The sequence below is a fragment of the Dama dama genome, chromosome 10, assembly GCF_033118175.1.
Source record: "Dama dama isolate Ldn47 chromosome 10, ASM3311817v1, whole genome shotgun sequence".
NCBI lineage: Eukaryota > Metazoa > Chordata > Mammalia > Artiodactyla > Cervidae > Dama > Dama dama.
In genome coordinates, this window is record NC_083690.1 from 7,852,708 (window position 1) to 7,878,760 (window position 26,053).

The 26,053-nt window shown below is 46.6% G+C and overlaps 1 protein-coding gene across 3 annotated transcripts in view; it reads left to right on the forward strand.

The window, feature by feature from the left end:
• Nucleotides 1–2,654: 2,654 nt before the first annotated feature.
• LOC133064008 (RNA binding protein fox-1 homolog 1) overlaps nucleotides 2,655–26,053 on the forward strand; it is a 436,966-nt gene continuing 413,567 nt past the window's right edge. For all 3 annotated transcript variants that reach the window (XM_061153952.1, XM_061153950.1, XM_061153951.1), the window contains exon 1: nucleotides 2,655–2,753. In XM_061153952.1, coding sequence (XP_061009935.1) covers nucleotides 2,655–2,753 — 99 coding nt within the window. The remainder of the gene's footprint in view (nucleotides 2,754–26,053) is intronic.

A 26,053-nucleotide genomic window follows, 5' to 3' on the forward strand; every position in this document is an offset into this window, starting at 1 on the left:
CATGTATTATTTATCGTGTTTCTTATGAAAATGAGCTGAGGGGGAAATTCTGTCCTCTTCTTGGGGCCTTTGCAGGGTTTTCCAGTGCCAGCAAGGGATTAAAAAAAAAAAAAAAAAAATGAAGGCAGGCAGGACCAACCCCTGTCAGTACAGCAGACTGCTTAAGGCAAAAGGAGAGGATGGGGAGGAGAGGAGAAGGATGGGATAGGCAGAATCTTTGACCTTTTATTCCAGATTGTGTTTTGTGGGACGGTTTTCCCTTTGATTTTGCGAATTGCAAAATTTTACCAAAAAAAAAAGACAGGCAGAGAGTAAGAAAAGACAAAAAAAATTGAACCAGTTTATTTGTAAATCAGATCTTGTCTGATGAACTGAGACAAAGTATAGCAGGGATTTTTCAAACAATCACTGCCACCACCCCACCCCCACCCCCCAAAAAGCAGTTTAAGATACCCGTCTCTTCTCCCTTAATCCTTCAGACAAACTTCTGCTTAGGGTTTAGCATCCTACCGTGCCCCCTCTAAACTGAGGGGAATGTGAGAGTCCCAGGGTGTTGGAGAAACTGGTTTTGCAAGGTGAGGGATAGAAAGAAAACAGCCAGGTCGGGCCTAGTGTTTGGCCGAGTGAAGACTTGGTTACTGATGGTGTCTCAAAACAGAGCAACAAAACATGGAGCTGTGGTGTAATTAATTGCCTTTTCTTTGGAAAGCATTTTGATTAGCCTGCAGAGTGAGTTGTGCCTGGTGAAGCTGATGCCTGGGAAACTGTCATTTGGCCGAACGTCCCCATGAGCCTCCCAGAAAGGTCAGTGGGGTTGCCCCCGGTGGCCAGGGCGGTCGCACCCACCACCCCTGCAAGGCTTCTTGCAAGGAACCCAACAATCAAAAGAGATCCTGTTGAGGCAGCCTCTTGCTCTGAAAAAGAAAATCCGAATTGCTGGGTCCAAATCTCTATCACAAAATAGGACTACTATTTCTGATCGTTTTCCTGCCACCCAGAATGTGCTTCCCCTCCTCCCCCCACCCCGCCCCCACCGCATGGGGGACCAAGGACTCCTTAGAGTCTTAATATTTTCTTTTGATTTGCAGATCACATCCTATTTTATTGCATAAGGACTAACGAAATCTACTAATGAATAATTATTACTTCATAAAATAGAGGGGAGGGGGGGAGCCCCTTTGCAAGAGTGGAATGCTAATGTTGGCCCGAGGAGGGCTGGCCAGGCAGGAAAATAAAATAAATAAACCCTGGTCCGGGTTTATTCGGGGCTGCAGCCCACAGAGTCATCGCTGATCAAATCCGGACTTGTCCACCCTGCGCGTTTATTAATTTGAGGAGAGCGGGGATCCTCGGCAGAGAGAAGCCCCCTTGAATTGGCCATAGGGGTGGAGGTGGTCTTCGAACAGGGACTTGATTTCCGCGCCAGCCCCCAGCCCCTTCCAGGGCGGTTTCTCCCATCTCCAGTCTCGGGCTGGGCGGTGTGCGCCCCGCTGTTGGCTCAGCCAAGGGGAGGCGCAGAGCAAAAAGCGGCGCCCCGAACGCCCGGGGGGTGCAGCGCCGCCTGGGCCGCCCTGACCGGGGTGCAGGGACCCTCACCAACCTCCCTGCCTCGAGCTCCCTCAACAGCCCCCAGCTCCCCCTGGCCGCCCCCTCCCTCCCCCCAGCCCCTAGGCGTCCTCCCAGCACTCCCACGAGGGGGAATCCCATTTCTGTGTTTATTTGCCCAACCAAGCCGGGCAAACACCCCGCCGCCACCCCACATCTAGACTCTGGGTCCCAGCTCCCATCGCACGAATTGTCCAGCCTGCCTGGATGCTGGCGGTGTGGGGCGCTCGATCGCTTCCTCGCCCGCCCCGCGGAGATTTTTAGCAGACACAATTTGAATTTTGGTGAGTCGGTTAAGAAAAAAACAAAAAAAGCAAAGGGGAGGGGAAAAAAAAAGAAAGAAAAAAAAAAAAAAAAAAAAACCTGCCCCTGGACCCATTTGACAAATGAGGAGACGCGGCTTCAGCATCAGCGGCTTGAGCCTCGGTGTGAGTCTAAATCTCTCCCTCTCTCTCTCTCTTTTTTTCTCTCTCTCCCCTCCCTCTCTCTCGCCCTGAGCTCTATCCTCCCCCCCACCCCCACGGCCCCCCACCACTACTCAGCATCTCCCGGAGGGTCTCCGCCCCCCCCCCCCCCTACCTTCCATAGAAGTTGCCTTTGCTGGTTTTCCCATCTTCGCGGGGCCAGGGGGGCCAGGGGACACCCTCCACTTTCGGGGCCTCAGAAAGCAGGCCCAACAACCAGAAGGGAAAAAAAAAACAAACAAACAAAACAACAACAACAACCAGCTACAGCCACGAAAGGAACAAAATAGTTGCCCGGCCTTCTCAAGTGTCTTAGTTGGAGGCAGAGATGAACGCCGCCGGGATCTAGCACAACCTACGGGAAGGAAAGCGAGGGAGGAGGGACGGACCGACGCGGGGTGCGGCGGGGGGGAGGGAGAGAGAGAGAAAGAGAGAGAGAGAGAGAGAGAGAGAGAAGGGAGACAGGCGCCGGGTTTTGACTTAGATAATCAGCAGAATTAAAAAAAAAAAAAAATTGTAGCGGCCAGGCAAAGAGCAGCGGCGGTTGCATGCGAGCGTGCCCACTCGTGCTCGGCGGACGCCAGCATGCAGCATCCTCTGACGGGGGCCACCTGCGTGGCGCTCCCCAACGTGGGCATGTGTCCCCAGCTCTCGTGTGCCTTGACTTTTATGTACTTACAGCAGGTAAGGCGCGCGTTTCTTCCCTCGGTGGCTGCTTCCCCGGGGCTCGGCGGCGGCGGCGGCGGCGGCGGCGGCGGTGGCGGCCTGGGTACCCGAGTCGTTGGGAAGCGCTCTGGTACCTTGGATGGGTTTGGGGAACCGGGGATGCTTGCGTTTGGACCGGAGGGGTGGGAATCGGAGCCCCTAGCTCTCCGTGGAACCCGGACACCCCGCGCCTGGCTGTGTTTGCTGCTCTCTGGGTACTTTGAACGCCTGAAGCTGAACCTGGGTATCGGGAGTTTAAAATTGCAAACTGCATTTTTTTTTTTTTTTTAAATCACTCGCATTCTTTCTCGTGTTCGTGCGTCCGGTGGCGATCTGAGCCTAAGACCTCTTTGATGCTAAGAGTTTGGATCTTTGCGGAGGCATTTGGGTGTCTGGAGTTTTCATTCAGCCTCTTTAATAAGGAGTGCAAAAAACATATATGTCGGTGGGTAGGTGCTGAGTATTTTTGTTTCCTTAAGTTTGTCTGGGTTGTGCTATGTTCCGCCCGCTGGGGATCCGAGCCTTCGGCTTTCTGGAGCGTGTCAGCCCAGGAACCTGCGTGTAAACTCACAGGGGATGCTGTGATGAAGGCTAGTGGTTTAGTATGCAGTCTTTGTTGGCATGGATAAAGGCTCCCCCCCCCCCCGCCCCCCCCCGCCTCTCTCTTAACGGTCTTGTTGATGGGTTCTGCGTTTTATTTTCCATTCTGTGTCTATTTCAGAATCTTTCACTCTGCTTCTCTCTTGTCTTTCTCTGGGTGTTTCCCTCGGACCTTCTTTTTTTTTCTTTCTTTCTTTACTAGTAGGGCGACCGCCTAACTTGGTTCCAAGGCTTGGGAACCAGGGTCAGTATTGCCTTATGGGGTGACTAGCCCAGCTCTGTCTCACTGGACAGGGCTTGTGGATGTGAACTGGCAGAGTTGAAGGAATCCTCTTCCCTTCCCAGGATCACGGATCCTGCTCTAGGAAGAGTTAACCTGATTGTAGTCTTTTAATCTGTTTTCCATTGACTCCCTTCAAGAGTCCCATGTGTTAAGTGTGTGTGGTTGTGGTTGACTAAACTTCCTTTACAAGTGTTCCAAGGGGCCTCGTGCTCCAAAGACCCCGCGTATTCATAAAATGTCAAGATTCTGCTTTGAACATTTGGGTAATTTGTCATCAAGTTGGTTGCCTCCAGAAAAAAAATATTTCTTAGGCGCGTTTTCTCTTTCAAGTCTTTTGGAGAACAACCTTTTTTATTTTTCTCGTTGTTTTACTATCTTAGGGCCAAACTGGTTTATCCTTTGAAATAGTGTTTTATCCCGTTTGTCATTAAGAAAGTTGTGCCAGGAAACATTTCCCAAGAGGTTATTGGTAACATATGATATGATTCATCTGCTTCTACCATTTCTGTGCCTTTGCTGTGAGTGTGTGTGTGTGTGTGTGTGTGTGTGTGTGTGTGTGTGTGTTGGGTGTGTGTGTTTTATACCAGTTACCCACCAGAAGACTCTCCTAAGGAGCTTTCTACAGATGCTAAACCTCAGCTGAATTTAATCAAATTATTAATATGAGTTGATCTTTTGCCTGCCGTATTCACTTCTTTCATGTTATTTATTAATCAATTTGAGAAGCATTACCTAGCAAGTAAAATACTACAAGTGTTCAGTGTGCTCATGGTTTCTTTGTGCATGTTCCTTTTTTCTCTTTTTAAAGAATAAATTCATGTTTCTTCCTTCTAGGTTGTTAAATTGCTTTGCTTTGGGGGGCACAACTTAGGAAAGAAGGCAGTGACTTTGAATGAGAGGTTATTCTTGCCTCTCAAAGGACAAGTTATGTAGGAGAAATGCAGGGTTTTTTAGCATCAGTCAGGCAGTGTCTATGGAGGAGGGGGAGAAACATTTCTGCTCTAGAAAGGGGTGGCTCAAGGGGGATCTTGGCAGCCATCACAAATATTTAGAAGTGACCGAATCAGCATTGTGGTTCCATATGGCAGTAGATGAAGGTGGGCTGTGACATGCACCATGGAAGGCACCCTCTCCACAGTCTCTGAAAGGGCTTATAATGCTTTCTATGAAAGCACTGATAAGGTGATGCCGACGTACATCAGAATGCGGTGTGTGTATGTGTGTGTGTGTCTGTGTGTGTGCATTTTTCCTGAGTTTCACTTAATGCCTGAAGTATAGTAAGGCAGACATGTATTTTTGCCTGTCTGGTTGAGAACCAGGTTTTCCAGCCATACATTCCACCTCGCTAAAGGCTCCCTCTCAGGGTGGGAGAGCTTTATCTTCAGGTCATCTCTCCTCACCACGGCTGGCGTGATAGTCCGTGGACACGTCTCATGTCATTGCTTTTATTTAGCAGTCCAGACAGTTGGCTGATGAAGGGTGTGAAAGAGTTCACTTCAGTCTCCACGAACCACTTACTGCTACCATCTATACGTCTCCTATCTGTACATCTCTACAGTGTTTTCTATCTGCTATTAATCTATAACTATCACTGCATCTCTATTTAATTTTGATGATCGGAGGGCTAAATCTGTATTTTCAAAGCTGATCAGCTGGCTGGATCGGGCCATACTGATGATAAATGACACTTTCATTGGAGACATTTTTCTTTTATTATTATTTAGAAATAAACATATTTCAGAAGTCTTGGTCATTCAGATCACCAGTTATATAAGAACATAATTAAAACACGACTCTTATTTTGGAAACATTATCATTCTGTTTTCTAAAGGCACACACTCTGATTAGGGGCCCCTGAGTCCTCCTTAAAATACATTTTCCTGGAATGAAGCTTATAATGGTGCTTCTTTCTCATCCAGTATTGAAGGAAAATGACTTCGTCATCCGTTTTCTTTGCCTTAGCCTTGACATCTCACCTCTCTTCCTAAACCCTCCCAGATTTGTTCCTAAGACAACTCATAAAAGCAAAAATCAATCTGGATACCTCAGCATCGTGTTTACCCTGAATGACCAAGTGAAAACGACATAACCATTTTGCCACAAAAAAACAAAAAAGAAAACAAACTTGTTTATTCAGGCCACAGAAGAGGCAACTTTGGTGTTAAAATTATTTGACTTATTCCATTTCATTGATCGCTATTCCCCAATGACTCTGCTTTAGATGAGTATTTTCCTGCAGTTACAATTTCTTTCTTTTTTCCTTTTTCTCCTCTCTTTTCACATCAGAGATGTTACTACGGTTGGGATCATGTCAAGTGGTCATTTTGGCATCTAGATCTCGAGGCCAGTGATGTCATCACATACAGGTGTACCCACCTTTGTATTCCTCTAGGGTGGAGCGGCGATCTTGGGGCCCTGGACCATTTTTAAGGTGGAAGGGACAGGCAAGCTTTGTAACAGTTCTGGGTTCGGGCTTACCATCCAGGGCAAGTTTCTGCTTCAGCCTCCATTCTTGACACACTGCAGCATCTTTATCTGGTGTCTTCTTTGGTGGCGAATCTACTTCTCTCAGGTGAACTTCAAACTCACACCTCCCCAGTACAGACTCTGCCCAGCTTTCCAAAGCGGGTACCCATTTCAACAGTCTGACTTGGAGGGAAAATTCTGAATACAGATTCAGAATTTCAGGGGCTTACTACAAGCGGGGTCAAAAGAGAATACGTAGTGTTTTTCACAGAGAAATAGAAAACAACCACACACACACACATTCTTCATAACAACAACAAAAAAGAGATGCTTGATGTCCATCCTAAAGTCACAGGGCATGCGCCGAAGATCATTGCCTGGTAAGGTATGGTAAGCATATGGACAGAACAGACAAGGTCTGTTGCCTGACTCACACTGCATGCCACATTTCCCCCAGAGCTGTTTTACACTCAGTTCTAACTCCCTGGGAGAGGATCAGTAGCATATTAACTTCATTTTCCCCTCTTCTTAAACCCCGATCTGTGTCTCCCAGTCCTGTTCTAAGAAAGCTTCTCATCTGTCAGATCCTTTTCACTGAGAACCTTTTTATCAGCTTCAATGTGAAAACAAGTCAAATGCTTAAATTCCACATTAAAAGGGAGGGACGGGGGGGCGTCCCCTGAAGTGGACGGTGCCACTGTCAATATCCAGTCGGTCATTTTCCCCTGCTTAATGATGATCCATGTGGTTTGTTTTAAATAGTGAAGTGGTTTGTACAAAGGGTAATTCCTGGTAAATGAAGTCATTGCTCACTATGGACACCTTCAGATCGAAAGCGGTTGAACTGAAACCTGCATATCAACCCTTTCTGTCTTTAATTAGCAAGTGGATCTCAGCTCCCAGTCGCCAGGAAGATGGTTCTTACACCAAGGCAGTGAGGACGGGGTTGGGGGTGGGGGGCGCTCACCCCCGTGCACCTGCCGTGGTTATAAATTTGGGACACGCTAGGGAGGCCCTAACAATGATGGCTGCACAGAGAAGTTCAATTCTCATTCTAGTTACTTACCTCGTGCTGCTTCATCTGATGATTTATAGAGGACCAAATGGCATTTTATCACCTTCTTTCTTCTCGGCTTAATCCCGTGTTGATTTATTAGATCGTGCTGTGGATCGGGGGGAGTCAATAGTGTCAATAATGCAGAAAAGAATTAGGATAGATTATCTTCATGTCTGAATTGTTTAAGGAATTTAAGTGGCTGGAATGAGCTCATTCCCAAGCCTGGGTGGCTCTCCGATAGAACCGAGGACCTCGTGTCTCTTTGTAGAGAGATCGCATGTCATAAACTGGCTAATTAACCAATTTTCCTAGTTTCTCTGATTTTTCCAATGAAGGGGGAAAGACATAAATTATGGGGCTCTTGTCTGCCTCTTAAAAGGCCCATATCTCAGGTGGGCCGAGGTTCAGCCTCTGTCTCTTCTGTTTTTAGGGACCTGTGGTGAAGCGGGGTGGGGGAGCGCGACAGGGTTCCTTGGGCCATGTCAGCCTGGAGAATATTTCATCCAGCATTCATTCCTAAAAACCGTAAGCATCTGTCAGTCCGGAGACCCGAGTCCTGCGCTATTCGGCAGCTCTGTCTGCCATTTCGTGGCGGTTCCCCGTGTCAGAACACACACCCGGCGGCTCCTGCCTCTGCCTGAGTCCAGAAAGCCCATCCTATTAGCACTCACGCCATCTGTTTTCCTTGCAGCCGGCCCTTGAGTAATTGTCCAGTAACTGATGGACGGAGGGTAGACAATCTTTTTTTAGGGTTTTCTGATTCATTTAACCAGGCTCTCTGCCCCCAAGAGAAAACGTAATGCTTGTTTATTCATATTTGGCCGGATGAAAACAGTGTCGTTTGTCAGGCAAATAATAGTCTTCTGGAAGAGAAATTGCAGCCTTGTAAACAAAATCAGGTTGGTTCGTCGGCACGACGTGCAGAAGAGGTTGTCCTGTGAATGAGCAGAGATGACAAAGTGTGGGTGTAATTGCCCCTTCTGTAGAGACCTTTTTGATGGACAGGGAGAGGTGTCCCAGTGTGCTGTTTAATTCACTGAAGAAAGGCAAAGAAAATTCCATTCATCAGTAAAGTTTTCCTCTTCCCCGCACGCTGCCCCACGAGAACTTGGCAGGGCTGGGCGTTTCCTCTGGGACTGTCTACCTGATGTGGCTTGCCTGGCCTGGGCCGGTTCAGAGGGGCTGCGTCAGAGTGGGTCAGCTCTCAGGCACAATAGCCCAGGAGGGCCCTGGCCTCGGCCTTCAACCGCACTAGGCTGGGGGCAATGAGCAGACCTGCTGTGGGAAGAAACTCTTAGAGAAGGGATTTTTCAAAGGACCCCCAGTTCCATTCTTGAGCCTGTTATAGGCTTGGGAAAGCGCTTCTATGGTTAGAACTTTCTGGCTCCTGAAATAGTTTGGGGGAAAAAAAGGTGTCATTGCCGTTTCTGCTCTTCCTGGCATACAGTGGTCCTGGCTGATGGATCTCGGCTGAAAAAGGGTAAAAGATGACAACTTTCTGTTATTGCCTGGGACCCTACTTCTGAGTGCTCTCTTGTTAATTTACTTTTAATATTTGTTAAAGCAAATATCATGTAAATTTTACTTGAAATATTTGTTAAGCATCAGATGGTTTAGAGGGAGCTTTTACTAGGCTTGTCCAGACCTATTAGACTTCAGGCAACATGGTGGCAGAGACGCCTTCATTTCTGTTTTCTTCTACCCACCATGCCTAGAAGAAAGTCTGAGACATAGTAGTTGTCCACCTAAAATAAAATGTGCAGTGGATGAATGAGTGAATGCATTTGAGCCTGAGAAGCGAGAGGAGGAATGTACTTAAAGGCACAGGAGGTAGTGACTGTCCCTGCTTTTTACAGGCGTGTCCCCTTACACCTCCAATCATTCATTCTTTCATCTGTCCACGCAAAATGGTTTCCAGGCATCAAGGATGATGCAGCGCAATGGTTAGGAAAGATCTCCGCCACCCTGGGGCTGACATTCTAGTAGAAGAATAGATGGTGCAGAAGTAAGGGACTCAAGAGGTGTTCTCAGATCATGGAGAGTGATGTTCAGGAAGTGAGCAGGGTGATGGGTGAGGATCAGCGGCAGTTACTTACTGGTTGTTGGGCTTTATCTGACGGCTGGGTCCGGGTGAGTCCCAGGAGAAAGGTGATGATTTTCCTGACCTGAGGGTAAGGGATATGGGGATGTGTGAGTTGTTGAGAAAGGGGTTTCATGAATGAATAGAGAAGGGCAGGTCCACCTGCCTCATCTGCAAAAGAGGATGTAAGAGACCGAGGGAGACAGTAAGTGGTGGAATTGGGTCACCTACCAGTGCGATGGTCTCTGTGGATAGACTGTGGCTTCTGTTACCCTCTGGAAAGTGTTAGTTGCTCCGTCGTGTCCAACTCTTTGTGACCCGACGGATGGTAGCCCGCCAGGTCCTCTGTCCGTGGGATTTCCCAGGCAAGAATACTGGGTTGCTATTTCCTTCTCCAGGGGATCTTCCCAACCCAGAGATCGAAACTGGGTCTCTTGCATCTCCTGCATTGGCAGGATTCTTTACCGATGGCACCACCGCCTGGGAAGCCTATAAGTAAAAGGTGTGTGTGTGTGTGTGTGTTAGTCACTCAGTCGTGTCTGACTCTTCGTGACCCCATGGACTGTAGCCCACCAGGCTCCTTTGTCCGTAGAATTCTCCAGGCAAGAATACTGGAGTGGGTTGCCATGCCCTTCTCCAGGGGATCTTCCTGACCTGGGGATCAAACCCAGGTCTCTTGTACTATAGGCAGATTCTTTACCATCTGAACCATCAGGGAAGCCTGTTACCCACGTGGGCCACATTGAGAAAGGGAGAAAAGACAGAAATGAGTGTCCAGTGAACAAACGAGACAAAACCACTCCTGAGTTGTTCTGTGGGACACTTGGAGACAGGTTTGGAAACTGCAAGTGGAGAGAGGGTTTTGATGGAAGCCCTAAGAAGGACATTAGTTGTGGAGCTCCGAGAGTCTTGCTGGTATCTTCTGGCAAAACCTTATCCTGGTGCTTACACAGTGAGTGGGCTTGTTACATCAAAAACAATGAATGTGGCCCAGAGTTTCTCAAATGTTATTCAAGCATCCCTTTCCTAATTTTTGCCAACTCACTCATCAACAACAGTTGACATCTACTTAGTGTTCACTTATGTGTTGAACTTCAAAGTGGATTGTCCAAACCCAAAATAAACACACTAATAAATGAATCGAGACATCCCATCATATCACAGCTGTGATAGTATTTTTCCCAACAGACATTGAAATACTTGTACATTGAAGTATCTATTCATTCACATGTTCATTCATTCAGTCTCTGAGCTCCTATTAGGGGCCAGCTGATCATCTCGATTGTTTCTAAAACAAAGCAAGGCGCCCCCCCGCCCCAACCCCATCCTCACAGAGGGTCCATTCAGTTGTCCATCCGGGTGCCATCTTTGAACCATTGGTGCAGTGCCATGCTTTGGTTAACACTGCCTTGGTCCATTGGCTCTCCGAGGAATCCCCTTCCACGCCTTGCCTGGAATGGTGCATTTCTCCCGACCCAATTTGCAGAAAGCAAAATTCTAGTTTTCTTTGCGTCACCTCTTGTCCTCTTTGCCAGAGCAGTAGTCAGAGTCCACAGTAGAGGAAAATAGCCATGTATTTAACACCTCTGTGCTATCCTCTGTGCTCAGTCATGTCTGACTCTTGCAACCCCATGGACTGTAGCATGCCAGGCTCCTCTGTCCATTGGGTTTCCTAGGCAAGAATACTGGAGTGGGTTGTCACTTCCTTCTCCAGGGATCTTCCCAACCCGGGGATCAAACCCAATTCTCTTGTGTCTCCTGCATTGGCAAGTGGATTCTTTACCACTGCACCACCTGGGAAGCCCCTATTTAACGTTTATAGCCATATATTTAACACAGGGGGCTTTGAGTTGATGGGACTGGGCAGAAAGTGGTGCTCTGGTCTCTGACACTCTACCAGGTTCCCAGGTGAGGAAAAGCCTCCCCCTCTTTTCATCCTGTTCTTTATGTTGTAGTTGAACACACACAGAATCAAAATTAGGAACTGGAGCCAGATTAAAAAAAAAAAAAAAGCATTCAGAAGGTGAGTGTGTGTTCCTAGGGATGTAATGACTTTTTCTTTTTTTTTATCTTTGCAGCCGTGGAACAAAGTACAGGCAACCATAGGATTTCAGAGCCTCAGATTTCCCAGCCCTGATGAGTAAATGCACAAAAGGTTCAGTCTTAATGAGCCTTTTCTTTTTCGACATCTGATGTTTGCCTGGGACTCACCTCGAGGACTAGATCCTCCTGATAGAAAATAACGGTGAATATCCCAGCTCTTCCTTTAGATGGTTCTGCTTTCTCCAGGCATGGGGCGAGCTCTGCTCTTAGGCAGGAGTGAGAGCTGAGAGGTACCCCCTCCCCAGTGGATGGGTCCTTATCTCTCATAGTGAGCAGCATTGGCTCCAAAGAAGCAGAAGGAATGATGGGGTGGACATGTCGCAGTCTCCAAGTGCCCATCTCAAGATCCTTCCAAAATTCAGTTGAGGAACCAACATTATTTTAGAACCAGTTGGTGTCAGCTCTTTTGCAAAGCCTACTTTGAAAGAACTGGTGTCTCCGGAGCGGTATGTAGGACAGAAGTGGTGAGCGGAAGGCTTATCCCAGCTCTGTTACTCAATTAGCTGATCCAACTGGATCGAGCAAGTTGCTTAACGTGATTCAGGGGCTTTAATTGCCTTCTGTGAAAAAAAAATAGGGGTAAGAATAACTATTTCATACTGTTCTTTGCAAGATTAAGGCTAATCCTTAGCGCAGCGTCTGGGACAGGGTGAGCGGCCAATGGGTGTTTATTAAAAAGTGAATGAAAGAATGAATGAATACCTGTGTTAAAAGAAGTAGCATCTGTTTATCGAACATCATTTTTTTATTTTCCGTCTCTCCCAAATCAACATGATACCTGCCCCCATGGCTTGCTGAGGACACACACGAGGCATATGGGGGTTCGGGGTCTCTCTCAGGTCTCTTGGTTCCTCCTACCTGTCCTGGCTCTCTTCCCCCTTCTCCTCCCGACCCCTGTAGGTCCTGCTGGTGGCTTGTGAAGTGGCTGCACAATTCAATTAATGCTCTGTGACAGGAGGAGGGGAAATAAAAATCATCTTGCTCTTGTCAGTAACAAAGTTACTTACTTTCAAAAGCTGACAGAATCACACTGCAGGGGCCTCACTTATTTCTATTCAGAATGTCATTGTTCTGGATGCCCGAGACCTGAGCCTCCCTTTCAAGTTCATTCCCATAAGCTTTCCTTGTGTGGGAGCCAGCTAAAGTGAAGATGGTCACCGGGAGAATCCAGGGGAGTCCCTCCGGGGCTTGGTGATGGCCGGGTCCTTGACGGATGTCTGGGTAGATGTCCCAGTCTGGGGATGAATGGTCCAGCTGACACGTGCATTTGTAGATCCTGGAGCTGTTCTGCCAGAGGGCATGCATGTCATCGTGTCCTCTTTGTTGTCATTTGGCCGCTCAGTCTTGTCTGACTCTTTGCGACCCCATGGACGGCAGCACACCCGGCTTCCCTGTCCTTCTCTGTCTCTTGGGGTTTGCTCAAACTAATGTCCATTGAGTCAACAATGCTGTCTTGACTGAGGATCGATATCCAACTATCTCATCATCTGTCGCCTTCTTCTCCTCTTGCCTTCAATCTTTTCCAACATTAGGGTCTTCTCTAATGAGTCAACTCTTCGCATCAGGTGGCCAAAGGATTGAAGCTTCAGCTTCAGGATCAGTCCTTCCAATGGATATTCAGGGTTGATTTCCTTTAGGATTGGCTGGCTGGATCTCCTTGTAGTCCAAGGAACTCTTAAGAGTCTTCTCCAACACCACAATTTGAAAGTATAAATTCTATGGCGCTCAGCCTTCTTTATGATCCAACTCTCACATCCATACATGACTACTGAAAAAATCATAGCTCTGATTATACGGACCTTTGTTGTCAAAGTGATGTCTCTGAGTTTTAATATGCTGTCTAGGTTTGTCATAGCTTTTCTTCCAAGGAGCAAGTGTCTTTTAATTTTGTGATTGCAGTCACTGTCCACAGTGATTTTGGAGCCAAAGAAAAGAAAATCTGTCTCTATTTCCACTTTTCCCCCATCTATTTGCCATAAAGTGATGGGACTGGATGCCATGATCTTAGTTTTCTGAATGCTGTTGTAAGCCAGCTTTTCACTCTCCTCTTTCACCTTCACAAGAGGCTCTTTAGTTCCTCTTCACTTTTTGTCATTAGAGTCATATCATCTGCATATCTGAGATTGTTGATATTTCTCCTGGCAGTGAATTCCAGCCTGTGATTCACACAACCCATCATTTCACATGATGTACTCTGCATATAAGTTAAATAAACAAGGTGACAATATACAGTCTTGTCTTCCTCCTTTCCCAATTTTGGACCAATCAGTTGTTCCATGTCAGGTTCTAATTGTTACTTCTTGACCTGCATACAGGTTTCTCAGGAGATGGGTAAGACAGTCTGGTATTCCCATTTCTTTCAGAATTTTTCAGTTTTTCATGATCCACACAGTCAAAGGCTTTAGCATAGTCAGTGAAGCACAAGTGATGTTTTTTTTCCGGAATCCCCTTGCTATTTCTATGATCCAACGGATGTTGGCAATTTGATCTCTGTTTCCTCTGCCTTTTCTAAATCCAACTTGTACATCTGGAAGTTCTCGGTTCACATACTTTGAAGCCTAGCTTGAAGGATTTTGAGCATAACCTTGGTAGCATGTGAAATGAGTGCAATTGTACTGTAGTTTGAACATTCTTTGGCATTGCCTTTCTTTGGGATTGGAATGAAAACTGACCTTTTCCAGTCCTGTGGCCCCTGCTGAGTTTTCCAAATTTGCTGACATATTAGGTGCTGCACTTTAATAGCATCATCTTTTAGGATTCTAAGTAGCTCAGCTGGAATTCCATCACCTCCACTAGCTTTGTTCATAGTAATGCTTCCTAAGGCCCACTTGACTTTGCACTTCAGGATGTCTGACTTTAGGTGAGTGACCACACCATCGTGGTTATCCAGTCATTAAGACCATTTTTTCTTTTTATAGTTCTGTGTATTCTTGCCATCTCTTCTTAATCTCTCCTGCTTCTGTTAAGTCCATACCGTTTCTGTCCCTTATTTTGCCCATCTTTGCATGGAATCTTCCTTTGCTTTCTCCAGTTTTCTTGAACAGATCTCTAGTCTTTCCCATCATGCGTCCTGTTTGTTCTGAAGCAAAAGGACAGAGCTTCGGGGTTCCCCGCCTCACACCCCTCTCATATGAACCACTCCTGGAATTTCTGGAAATGCAAAAGCACCTCGTGTAAAAGGCTGGGCTTTGGGTTTATCGATCGTCTCTACTTAAACCTTCTGACAGGTTCTCTCATCCAAATAATCTGTGTAAAGCTTTTTCGCTTCCTTCCTTCTGCCTCACCATCCCCCTCCCAAACCTCCAAGTGTTAGCTTTGAACAGCCAAGTGGAAAAGTCCTTCTCTTCAGGGCGCAATGGCACAACCTTCCACTAGGGGTCTCCGTTTAGAACAGCACGTAGTCAGGGATTCTTGAGAACTCTACTTTCTTCAGTCTCCTTTCTGTTCCATTCAAAAAGTGAGACTCCTCTACAAGCTGGAGATGCGGCTTGTTAGGTCTTGTGGGTAAACAGAACATTCAGCCGGTTTCAGTGCGGAGGATGATGATGAAAAAATAATAAAAAATAATGAAATAATAACTTTTCTGTGCTTCATGACAAGCACGTGAAACTAAGCTCTTTTACATGGATTATGTCTTTTAATCCCCACAAAAGGCCTCCAGGGGGATTGATAGGAATATGAAATCTTTTTTCTTTCTTTCTTTTTTTATTTTTAAGATGGGAGGCCTAGATGGAAGTGTGTGTGTGTGTGTGTGTGTGTGTGTGTACACGCGCGCACGTGCTTTAGCGCCCATACTTAAAACCAGGCTGGATCTCTCCAGGGACTTCCCAGGTTGTTCAGAAGGTTAAGAATCTGCCCGCAGCGTGGGAGACCTGGGTTCGATCTCTGGGTCGGAAAGATCCCCTGGAGGAGGCCATGGCAACCCACTGCAGCATTCTTGCATGGAGAAACCCCATGGACAGAGGAGGCTGGAGGGCTACAGTCCATAGGGTTGCAAAGAATCGGACACGACTGAGCGACTAACACACGCGCCACACACACACACACACACACTCATACACACACACACACACTCATACACACACACACAAGTCTCCCTCCAGAACCAGGCTTCTGAGCTCTGGGGTTTGTGCTCGCCCCTTGACCACCCGCTTGCCCTGCAGGGCGCGGGCCCCGCCTGATATACATCCACTTCAGTTAGGCCATCCCTCTGCACCTAACCATGCCCTTGTTTCTTTTTCCTTTCCAAGGCAAAATGTGTCAAAAAGAGAAAGAGTCTGGAGATATCTCGACTCGGAAGCTGTTTGCCATTTTAAGTCGTTCTGATGATGGTTGAAAGCGCAGCACACGGGAGGCTGTGAGGCGGGGTGGGGGTGAGCCGGGGAGCGGGCGAGCCGCGGAGGGGAGAGCGGATGGCATGCACCGGGAGAAGAGCGGCCTGTCTGTCCCGACGCCAGCTCTCATCCCCAGATCCCCCTGTGCTGAGGAGCTCTCCAACCAACACAGGAAATGCAGTCACTGCCCACACCGTATTAATGATTTATACACCCCAAGCCACTGCTTTTGTTCACGTGCGGCCCGGTCCTGTTAATAAAGGAATTTCTGGGGGTGGGATCCGGGCTCACCAGGCTGTTTTCCTCAAGGCAGTGGAGGACTGCTTTATCAATCAGAAGAATTTAGTGCTTTACAACCTTCCTGAGCTTCTGACTGTGTGTGTGAGCGTGTGTGTGTGTGTGTGAGCGTGGGTGTGTGAGCGTCTGTGTGTGTGTGAGTGAGCATCTGTATGGGTGGGTGTGTGAGCGTGTGTGTGTGAGCGTGTGTGTGGGTGGGGGTGTGTGTGAGCATGTGTGTGTGTGTGTGTGTGAGCGTGTGTGTGCGCATGTGTGTGTGGGTGTGTGTGAGCGTGTGTGTGGGGTGTGTGGGTGTGAGTGTATGTGTGTGAGCGTGTATGTGTGTGTGTGAGTGTGTATGTGTGTGTGTGTGAGCGTGTGTATGTGTGGTGTGGGTTTAATCAGATCCACCCCGGGGCGTCTCCACTGCCTTCCTATAAAGAATGGACGAAGGAGGGGTGCCATCTGTCTCAGGTGTCTCAGGGTTGACGCGTTTGTTTCACAGGGGTGTCACGGCCCTATTTGTTTACCATTTGGTGTTCATGCTTTATGGTGTTGTCTGTGAAAATGGGCTGACACTGTTTTATTAGCATAAAGAGATGCAGACCACACTAGAACCACCCGCTTCCTTCATGCCATCAAAGATGACAGACCAGGGAGATGGCGAGTGTGCTGAAGACAGAATCCTCCTTCACTGCAAGTCAATAGGACAACGTGTGTTCTTTAAACAATGGGATTTTTAGGCTTTACTTCTTTTTCCTTAAATTATTCACAGAAAAAGGACTTGGCTTCATTTTAAACCTGAGGGAGGATATTTCTTTTCTGAATTGAGAATTCTGGATCTTGGAAACTTTCTCCTCTCTAGTGAGCCACAAAAAGCGAATTTTAATCCCTCATCCCCCCCCCCCCTTTTTTTTTGGTTCCTAATTAAAGGGGAAAAATGATATAGTCACATGGTGTATTTACCACCCTCCCTTCCTTTTTCAAGGTATCCACAGAGAAAAGTCCTGAATTTCTGGGGGGAGGGGGTAGAGGGGATATTGCACATGTGTTCTCTTCATTGTATTGTTCATTTCATTTTGCATGTGGTTTTATTTCTCCCCCTATATAGCTGATTGATGACAACTAACAGAGATCTGAGTAGGAGTTTGAGGGGAAAACAGAATATTTAGAAAATTAGGATCATACTTTACATATGCTATCCAACAGGCTTCTTTTCACCATAAGACGAAAGTTTGATTTTATAGAAATGAGCCTGACTTTAAAAAAAAAAAAAAAACAGATGTAAGGCTTTTAGGAAATAAACATGTCAGTTTAGTAGATTCCCTAAATAATGCATGAAAGATTGAACGCAGAGACAAATGAATAAAGCTGCAACCAACCCTCACTCAAACCGGGGCTTTAATTTCTTTCAGAGATGTGAACGTTTTGGCTAACTGGTTCTTTTTCACATTTAGGCTTATGAGAAAATGAAAAATGTTTTTTGAAACTGTCCAGGGTCTTAGTCAGCAGTCATGAAATGGAAACAAATATTCAATTGCAAAGACTACCTTTCCCAGTCTCATCGTCTTGAAAAGTGGAGAACAGAGTGTACATATTTACATAAGTAAATAAAGGACGGCGCAGCCGCTTGCCATCACAGGAAATATGATACAGCATTTTGGACTGAGAAAGCAGGTGTCCAGTGCACACAACTTCCATTCATATTGTACTGATTTTTGCGTTTGTGTTTGTCCTCCATTCTATGCATTCGTTGAGTGTCTCATTGTCTTTAATTATGTCTACGAGGCACAAGACAGCAGTCAACATCTGCTCCATTGTTTACTCGGTTTACATATAGCTTTGATGGGTTATTAAACAATCTATTTTTCAAACCGAAAACAGAGACACCAGCCGAACCCGTATTATGGCATTTTGTAAAGACCCATTATGCAATTAGCACTTGGGATTTGTGCAAAGCTGGTGATTCACCCAAATAAACAATCCTTTATTCTGATAGCTTTTCTTGGCTTTGTGGAAATTGTCCATTCCCCCCGCCCCAAAAGTCAAATCACATTTCCTCCTTAATCATGTAGCATGCCAAGAAGATGATATATAAGAGATGTGTTCATATAAGAGGTGGATCCTTCACTTTTTATATCAGAAAAAGAACAACTCTCCAAAATAATGATGTCTTTAATTCAAGCCAGCAATTACTATATTACATAAGACAACTCTCGCCTGACACGTGAGACAGACTTTTGAAAGTTTATCCCAGACTCTTGGAGAAGACTGGCCATTTGTAAACTGTTCCTCACACTTCTTAATCTACTGCTGAGACTCTACCGAGTCATCTACAACAAAGCGTGTGACACCCATGATGACTGGCTCAGGCCTCATTCTCTCACTTAAGTAATTGGTTAATAATTAATTCAATCGCTCACTCATTCAACAAATGTTTACTTAGCCTCTGGTCTGCCTCAGAAATGAGGTCAGTCCCTAAAGAGACACAGGAAAGAAAAACCAACGTCATTTTTCCTTCATGGAGCTCACTGTGTGTTGAGGTTAGTGATCACTTTGTACATCAGTATTCCAAGTGGTGGTCCATGGTCAGAAAGAAGGGTCCACAGAAAAGAATGGGGCTGGATTCAGAGGTGAAGAGTGTTCTCTCTAAGGAAGATGGCATTGACACTGAGACCAAGTAGGAAGTGGACAAGAGGTGGGTGGGGAGACCAGGCACGCAGAGAGTGTGTGCCCCCAGCCTGGGTGATCTCAGGGGAGGCTGAGACAGGCAAGGGAGCCTGCGGGACAATGAGTTAGGGCAGAAGAGACAGGGGCCAGAAGCCACAGGGGTTTAGAAGCATCCATGTGGGGGTGGATTTTAATCCAAGAGAAATACAAAGAAAAAAAAAAAAAAAGATGAACGCAGAGGCCTTTTTAAAAAATCTACCTCTAATTGGAGGATAATAGCTTTACAATGTTGTGTTGGTTTCTGCCCGACAACAGCATGAATCAGCCGTAAATGTGTACATATCCCCTCTCTCTTGAGCTTCCCACCCACCCGTCTAGGTCATCACAGGGCACTGGGCTGAGCTCCTTTGGCTAGACAGAAGCTTCCCACTAGCTATCTGTTTTGCATATGGTAATGGATATGTTTCAGTGCTACTGTCTGAAATTGTCTCACCCTCTCCTTCCCCACAGAGGGTCTTCAAGCAGGGGGCAAAGATGATTGAATTTAGCCTTTAAAAAGACCAGTTGGGTTATTCTGTGGAGTCAGGACTGGCAGGGGAGGAGATTGAAAGCAGAGACTCAGGTAGGAAGCTGCTGCGATATTTCAGACGCAAGATGACGGTCCCTGGGAGTTGATACAAGAGACGGACAGGAGGGAAAAGTTTGAAAAATAAGCCTGATATTCCCTGTGACATTCTCCACCCCCCACTGCAAGTATTCAGCCACAGGCGAACACTGTAATGTGGATGGTAATATCTCAGGAGGCACCACCTTGGAATATAGGGGGCTTCACCAAAGAGAGTTACAAGCCAGTTCCAGCCTGTGCTCCCTGGAGTCTACTTGGCCAGGGCTCTGAATCTCAGTTGCTCGTCCCACACCTGGTTTGGTAGCAGTTATCACACAGGATGGCACCCACATTGAACGTGTGACCTCTCCCCTCTTAGCAGCAGATTTCTGAAATACTGAGTGAGGAGTGGAGAGCTAGTTGGATGAAATGTCTCAGGAGCAATGCCTCCATCCCCCACGTCTGGTCAGGGGAGCTCGGGAGTTAGATGCATTCCTGTTGGTGTCCGGCAGAAGTGGCTCTGAATCTTTAAAACATTATGAATCTTATGGACCTCTGACCAGCTAAGTGGGCCTGTCGCTTAACCTCTCTGGAGCTTCGTTTCTACATTTGTGAAATAGAGGTAATAGCGGGACTGGTAACATGGGGTTGTCATGATCCTGACATGAGGTGATTCGTATAGCACCCAAAACAGCCCCTGGCAAATGAGAGCTCAGGAATGATTTTACTGGTGGTGGTGGTGGTGATGGTGATGGTGCTGGTCCTGATGGTGGTGATGGAGGTGGTGGTGGTGATGGTGATGGTGGTGCTGGTCCTGATGGTGGTGATGGAGGTGGTGATGCTGGGAGTGATAACAGTGATGGAGGTGGTGATGCTGATGCTGATGCTGGTCGTGATAGTGTTCATGGTGGTGATGGTGATGGTGGTGGTGCTGATGCTGGTCCTGATGGTGGTGATGGAGGTGGTGATGATGCTGCTGATGCAGATGCTGGTCCTGATGGTGGTGATGGAGGTGGTGATGGTGATGGTGGTGCTGATGCTGGTCCTGATGGTGGTGATGGAGGTGATGGTGATGGTGGTGATGATGCTGGTCCTGACAGTGGTGATGGAGGTGGTGATGATGCTGCTGATGCTGATGCTGGTCGTGATGACAGTGATGGAGGTGGTGATGGTGATGGTGGTACTGGTCCTGATGGTGGTGATGGAGGTGGTGGTGGTGATGGTGGTGCTGGGTCTGATGCTGGTCGTGATGACAGTGATGGAGGTGGTGATGGTGGTGGTGGTGGTACCGGCTCTGATGCTGGTAGTGATAGCAGTGGAGGAACTGGTGGTGATGGTGGTGTAGAGGGGGGGAGTGTGATGCTCTGGCTGATGATGGTGGTTGTGTTGATGGTGGTGAAGGCGCTGGTGCTGGTGGTGACAATAGAGACGGCAATGATGCTGATGTTTGGTGCTGGTGGTGATGCTGACGAGAACGCAGTCTAGTAGAATGGTTGCAGAGCACTTGGATTTAAATCAGGTCCAAATCTGCCCCTTGAAATCTCGTGTGCCCACTGGCAAGTTACCTTTCTTTGTTTCAGTTTTCTCATCTATAAATCGGGGATGATGATATGCACTGCGGTCACTACAATGACAAAAGGAATTCATATTTGTTTTAAAAAGTACAACATTTATTTTAATAAACAAACTCTTCAATGAGCATTGAGTGTTTGATAAAGAACAAGCTAGCCCAGAGTATAGCCTTGAAAAAAAATGGTACCCAGGGGCTTCTTTATTCTTGATTTTGCTTTTCATTGCAAACAGGAAGGCCATCTTCCCCTCATCTTTACTGTCATACCCTCCCCCTCTCTCCATGTGTTCTGAGTATAGCAGGTGTGTGGTGAGCTGGGATTCTGGCGGAGTGCAACATGAAAAAGACTCCCAGTAATTATAAAAATAACAACGAGGGCTGCTTAGCATGGTAGGCAGATGAGCACACCGCTAGCCAGAATGATAAATAGCGCCTGCAAAAGTTAGGTCTCAGAGGGAGTGTGGGAACATATGGGGATAAACCACAGCAAAAGTTGGGCATCGTTGGTAAGTTTCAAGCGGCTTAACGAAGGCCAGTCCAGTGCCAAGCTTCCTTCTCTTTCTTTCTTTCTTTTTTTTTTTTTTATCCTAATTTTAAATCTTTCCGTTCCCTTTTGTCCCTTTGTTCTATTTCGGTCTTAAAAGAAGTATTCAGCTTTGAGGTCAGCCATGGAGTCTCCAAGGAAGTGAGGTCTGGGTTGTAACCCTAACATGGCTGTCCACCCTGGAATCTGCGAATTTCTACCCTGAGCTCTATCCAATATCGTTGGGGGGTGATGTGAACGAACACAGTAATTGTGTTATGGAATGCCAACTTGTTGAGTTCAGATCTGTGATAGGTGGGTGTGCATAAAAATACGCTCCTCAAGACGACCCAGCGCAGTGAGTTTTATTTGGAGAAGGGGCAAACAGCACTCTCTGCCAAACATTATTTAGAAAGAAGATGTGGATGGTGGTGGGTTGATGTCAGGTTGCTGTTTTTGGGTCTGGGTCTGAATATAGCTTGATCTGTGTTGTCATGGCTCTGCAGCAGTGGGATTTCTCTGGAAGGAAATATTTCAGTTCTTGCTTACCATTCATGCAGTTTTTCCTCGGGCTCACTTACAGGAGATTTCAGCATGGAGACAAGGTTTATGATATAGGTACCAGGTGGCTCAGTCGGTAAAGAATCCACCTGCCAATGCAGGAGACGTGGTTTGATCCCTGGGTTGGGAAGATCCCCTGGAGGAGGAAATGGCAACCCACTCCAGTGTTCTTGTCTGGGAAATTCCATTGACACAGGAGCCTGGGGGAGTATGGTCCATGGGGTCGCAGAGAGTCAGACACGACTGAGCACACATTCACGCACGCAGGCACACTTGAGAGCTGGTGTTGGCTCCTTCGCAGATTTCCAGGATGCCTTATTTAGCAAATACACCAGAATCCTCAGGAATGGAAGGCGAGAAGAGGAATCACACAGACCTGATTTTTGACTACGGCCCTCCCATTCAACTTAGCCATGAATGATTTGAGCTTTCTGAATGAGACTTCCTCATCTGTAGAATGGGGCTAATATGGGCACCAGAATCAGACACTTGTTAAAAGATTGAATCAGTTAGTTTCTAAAGTGCTTAGAAGGGTGTTTGGCACTTGAAAGTTCTATAAAATGTTTGCTGATACAGATAAGCAAAAAGTATCTTGGATGACTTTTTTAAAGCTTACATGTATGTGTACTCTTGATGATTCAAGAGTAACCAGTATATAGTAGTTGCAAGGGACAGAAAACTAACTCAGGAACTAGCTTAAGCAATATAGGGCTTTGTTTATTAATGGAGCTGGGATGCTTGGGGTCAACCAGTGAGAAGTGAGCAGTCCCTTAAATGCTCTGGCCTTTGTATAAATGGAGATGATCAGGCTACCATATAACCAACCACCATGAATCAACCCCACACTCACAAAAGTGGACTCGAGCCCAAGGAATATTTCAAGTGCATTGCTACATTATTTAGAACACTCCCCACAACAACCTTGTAAAGAAAGTATTATTACCTCCAAATTTATAAGTGAATTATTTGACATTCAGTAGCTCACCCAGGTCAACAGAGCCAGGAATAGTTAGAGCCAGATTCTGAACCTAAGCTCAGTATGGGCCTGATATCTGAGTTCTTAGCCAGTATGGTACATATTACAATAAAAAGAAAATTCTGTTTTCTGTTAGTCAGTTGGAGACCCACAGAAATATATTTTCCAAAAATGTGTCTTTAGAAAATATACATGGGGCTGCCTGAGGCTGGACCACCCACATGCTCTGTGATCCTGGGCAAGTGGCTTCACTTTTCTATGCTTCACTTTCCCTCTCCGTCATACAGTGGTAGTAGCAAAACTTGGCTTTCAGAGTTGTTGTAAAGATTATATGAGTTAATCTACTTTGAAAAGGTATGTGTACACCAGTGTTCATAGCAGCACTATTCACAATAGCCAAGACGTGGAAACAATGTAAACACCCATCAGCAGGTGAATGGATAAAGAAGATATGGTATATGTGTACACACACACGATGGAGCACTGCTCAGCCATAAAGACGAGTGGGAGATTGCCATTTGTAGTAACATGGATTGACCTAGAGATTATTACTCTAAGTGAAATAAGTCAGACAGAGAAAGGCAAATATTATATCATGCATATGTGGAATCTAAAAAAAAAAAATACATATCAACTTATTCACAGAATAGACTCACAGAGAAAGCAAACTTATGCTTACCGAAGGAGGAAGGGGAAGGGGATGGATAGAGTGGGATTAATAGATACACACCGCTATGTATAAAATAGATAGAATATTCCTACTGTGTAGCACAGAAAACTCCAGTCAATATCTTGTAATAACCTATAATGGAATCTGAAGCTGTACAGCTGAAACTAACACAATATTATAAATCAAGTGAAAGAAAGTGTTAGGTGCTTAATCATGTCCGACTCTTTGCGACCCCATGGACTGTAGCCTGCCAGGCTCCTCTGTCTGTGGGATTCTGCAGAGAAGAATACTGGAGTGGGTTGCCATTCCTTTCTCCAGGAGATCTTCCCGACCCAGGAATCGAACTCAGGTCTCCTGCATTGCAGGCAGATTCTTTACCATCTGAAAAAAAAAAAAAAGAGGTTACACGAGTGAATACATAAAGGGGTTAGAAGGTGCCTGGCAAATAGTAAATGATATATATGGTTTGTTCCCAAAATATTTAAAAATAGATGGTAATGTCGAGTCAGAAAGGAAATGAGATCACTCCGGGTGGTTCCTCTTTAGATGTCCCCAGTGTGCCCCAGAAGGGCACGGCTAATCCGGGAAGCCCAGCAGACCACCTGTCAGGGCTCTCTTTTGCCACCAGCTGCCAGGCTGTGACGTCGCAGAGAAACCATCTGCAGTGGTCAGCATCTTGGCTCCGACTTTAGATGCTCAGCTGCATGGCTTGGTCTTGGGTCCCTCCTGTCTCTATCGTGGCCGAAGAACCAGATTGCGTGGTCTCTGAAAACACAGATGTGTATGTCCCATCTCCATTCTCTTCCAGCGCTTGGTCGTGGGTTTGGTGGGTGACATTCTATGCCTAACACACACTCTTTGGTGGGTTTTTTTGTTTGTTTTTTTCATTTCTGCTCTGAGTCTTGGTTGCAGCATGCCAGATCTTCTGTTGTTGCGTGTTGCCTAAAGTGAGGACTCAGTGTTGTGGTGTCTCAGTTGCCCTTCGGCATGTGACACCTTAGTTCCCCGACCTGGGATTAAACCAGTGTCCTCTTTGTTAGAAGGCGGATTCTCAGCCACTGAACCATCAGGGAAATCCCCTACTCTTTGGCTTGATGGTGTCTCTTTCTTGGCCTGAAAGAGGAGGTGAAAGCTTCTGCTCAGAGAAGGCAGACCTTATCTTGAGATGATGGTTCACTGTCAGACAAAAGGGCTAAGGGTGTGTGTTCGGATTTCTTAGTGTCTGCCTAGATTTGGGGCTTCCTGGGTGGCTCAGTGGTAAAGAATCCACCTCCCAAGCAGGAGATGCAGGAGACATGGGTTCAGTCCCTGGGCTGGAAAGATCCTCTGGAGAAGGAAATGGCAACCCACTCCAGTATTCTTGCCTGGAAGATCCCGTGGACAGTGGAGCCTGGTGGGCTACAGTCCATGGGGTTGCAAAGAGTCAGACATGCCCGAGCACACTTACTCCTTGATTGTACAATATGCAGTGCCTTAGCATCTCCCCAAATTGTTTGATTTTCTTGCCTTCTTGAAACTCGCACTCCTGCTGAACTGTGGTGAGAGTTCTTTCATTGGCGGGGGTATATTCACAGGGCTGGGCAACGTGATTCCAGGCAAGAACGGTCACCTGATCTGTCACTGGGAGCCTGACTAAAGGGATTCTGACTCTCCACACTTTTCCTTCCAAAAGACACAGCACATGTTAGCCACATACTTCAAAATCTGATGGAGGTTCAGAGGCCCCTCATGGGTCCACCGATGGGTGTCAGAGGACCCATCAGCTCCCTGCCATGATATGGAACATTTTGTGAGTTATGGGATGAGGGCAAAATTCTCAGAGTGGTCCATGCATCAAAAATAAGAGTGAAGAACCATCTTTTCACCGCGAGAAGAGGCATTTATAGAAGAGAGAGCCAGGGACAAGATGGCCCAAGGAGATACGGAGCGCTGGAGGTTGAGATGGGACACAGGGTCATCTCTTTAGGGCTTTTTCTCTTGGATCACTCTGTCGTCTTGTTTTTTTTCCTTTTCGTGGTTACTCTTGGCAGGTGTTCCCATGTATCAGCCCATTTCTCCTGCCTTAGACCTCCTCTTCCTCGGGAGGTGTTTTTCTGCTTCCTGATGACTCAGTGGGGTGGGGTGGGAGGGACTGGAGGCCAGCCCTTCTCCTAGCCTTCAAGTCTTGTCCATCTGTCTTTCCAGGCTATGGTTTTGTCTGGCTTTGCTTTAATGGCAATTAGGGTACTTGAGAATGAGTGACTGAGGGCAAAGGAGATGTGGGCTTGAGTTTAGGCCAGGCCTGAATTTCTTAGAGTGTGTTCATGACTGCCGTAGGCACAAAAGGGTTTCTCTTAGGTTTTATGCACTAGGACTTCTGGCCCGTTCAAGGTACAGGTCTGCATTTAGTAGCTCTGTTTTCTTGGCCAATTTACTTCCCCTCTCAGTGGCTCTGTGTTCTTGTCTTTGATGCAATAAATGTAACAGAATCTCCTTCATTGGGATTTAGAGGGGATCACCTGAGATA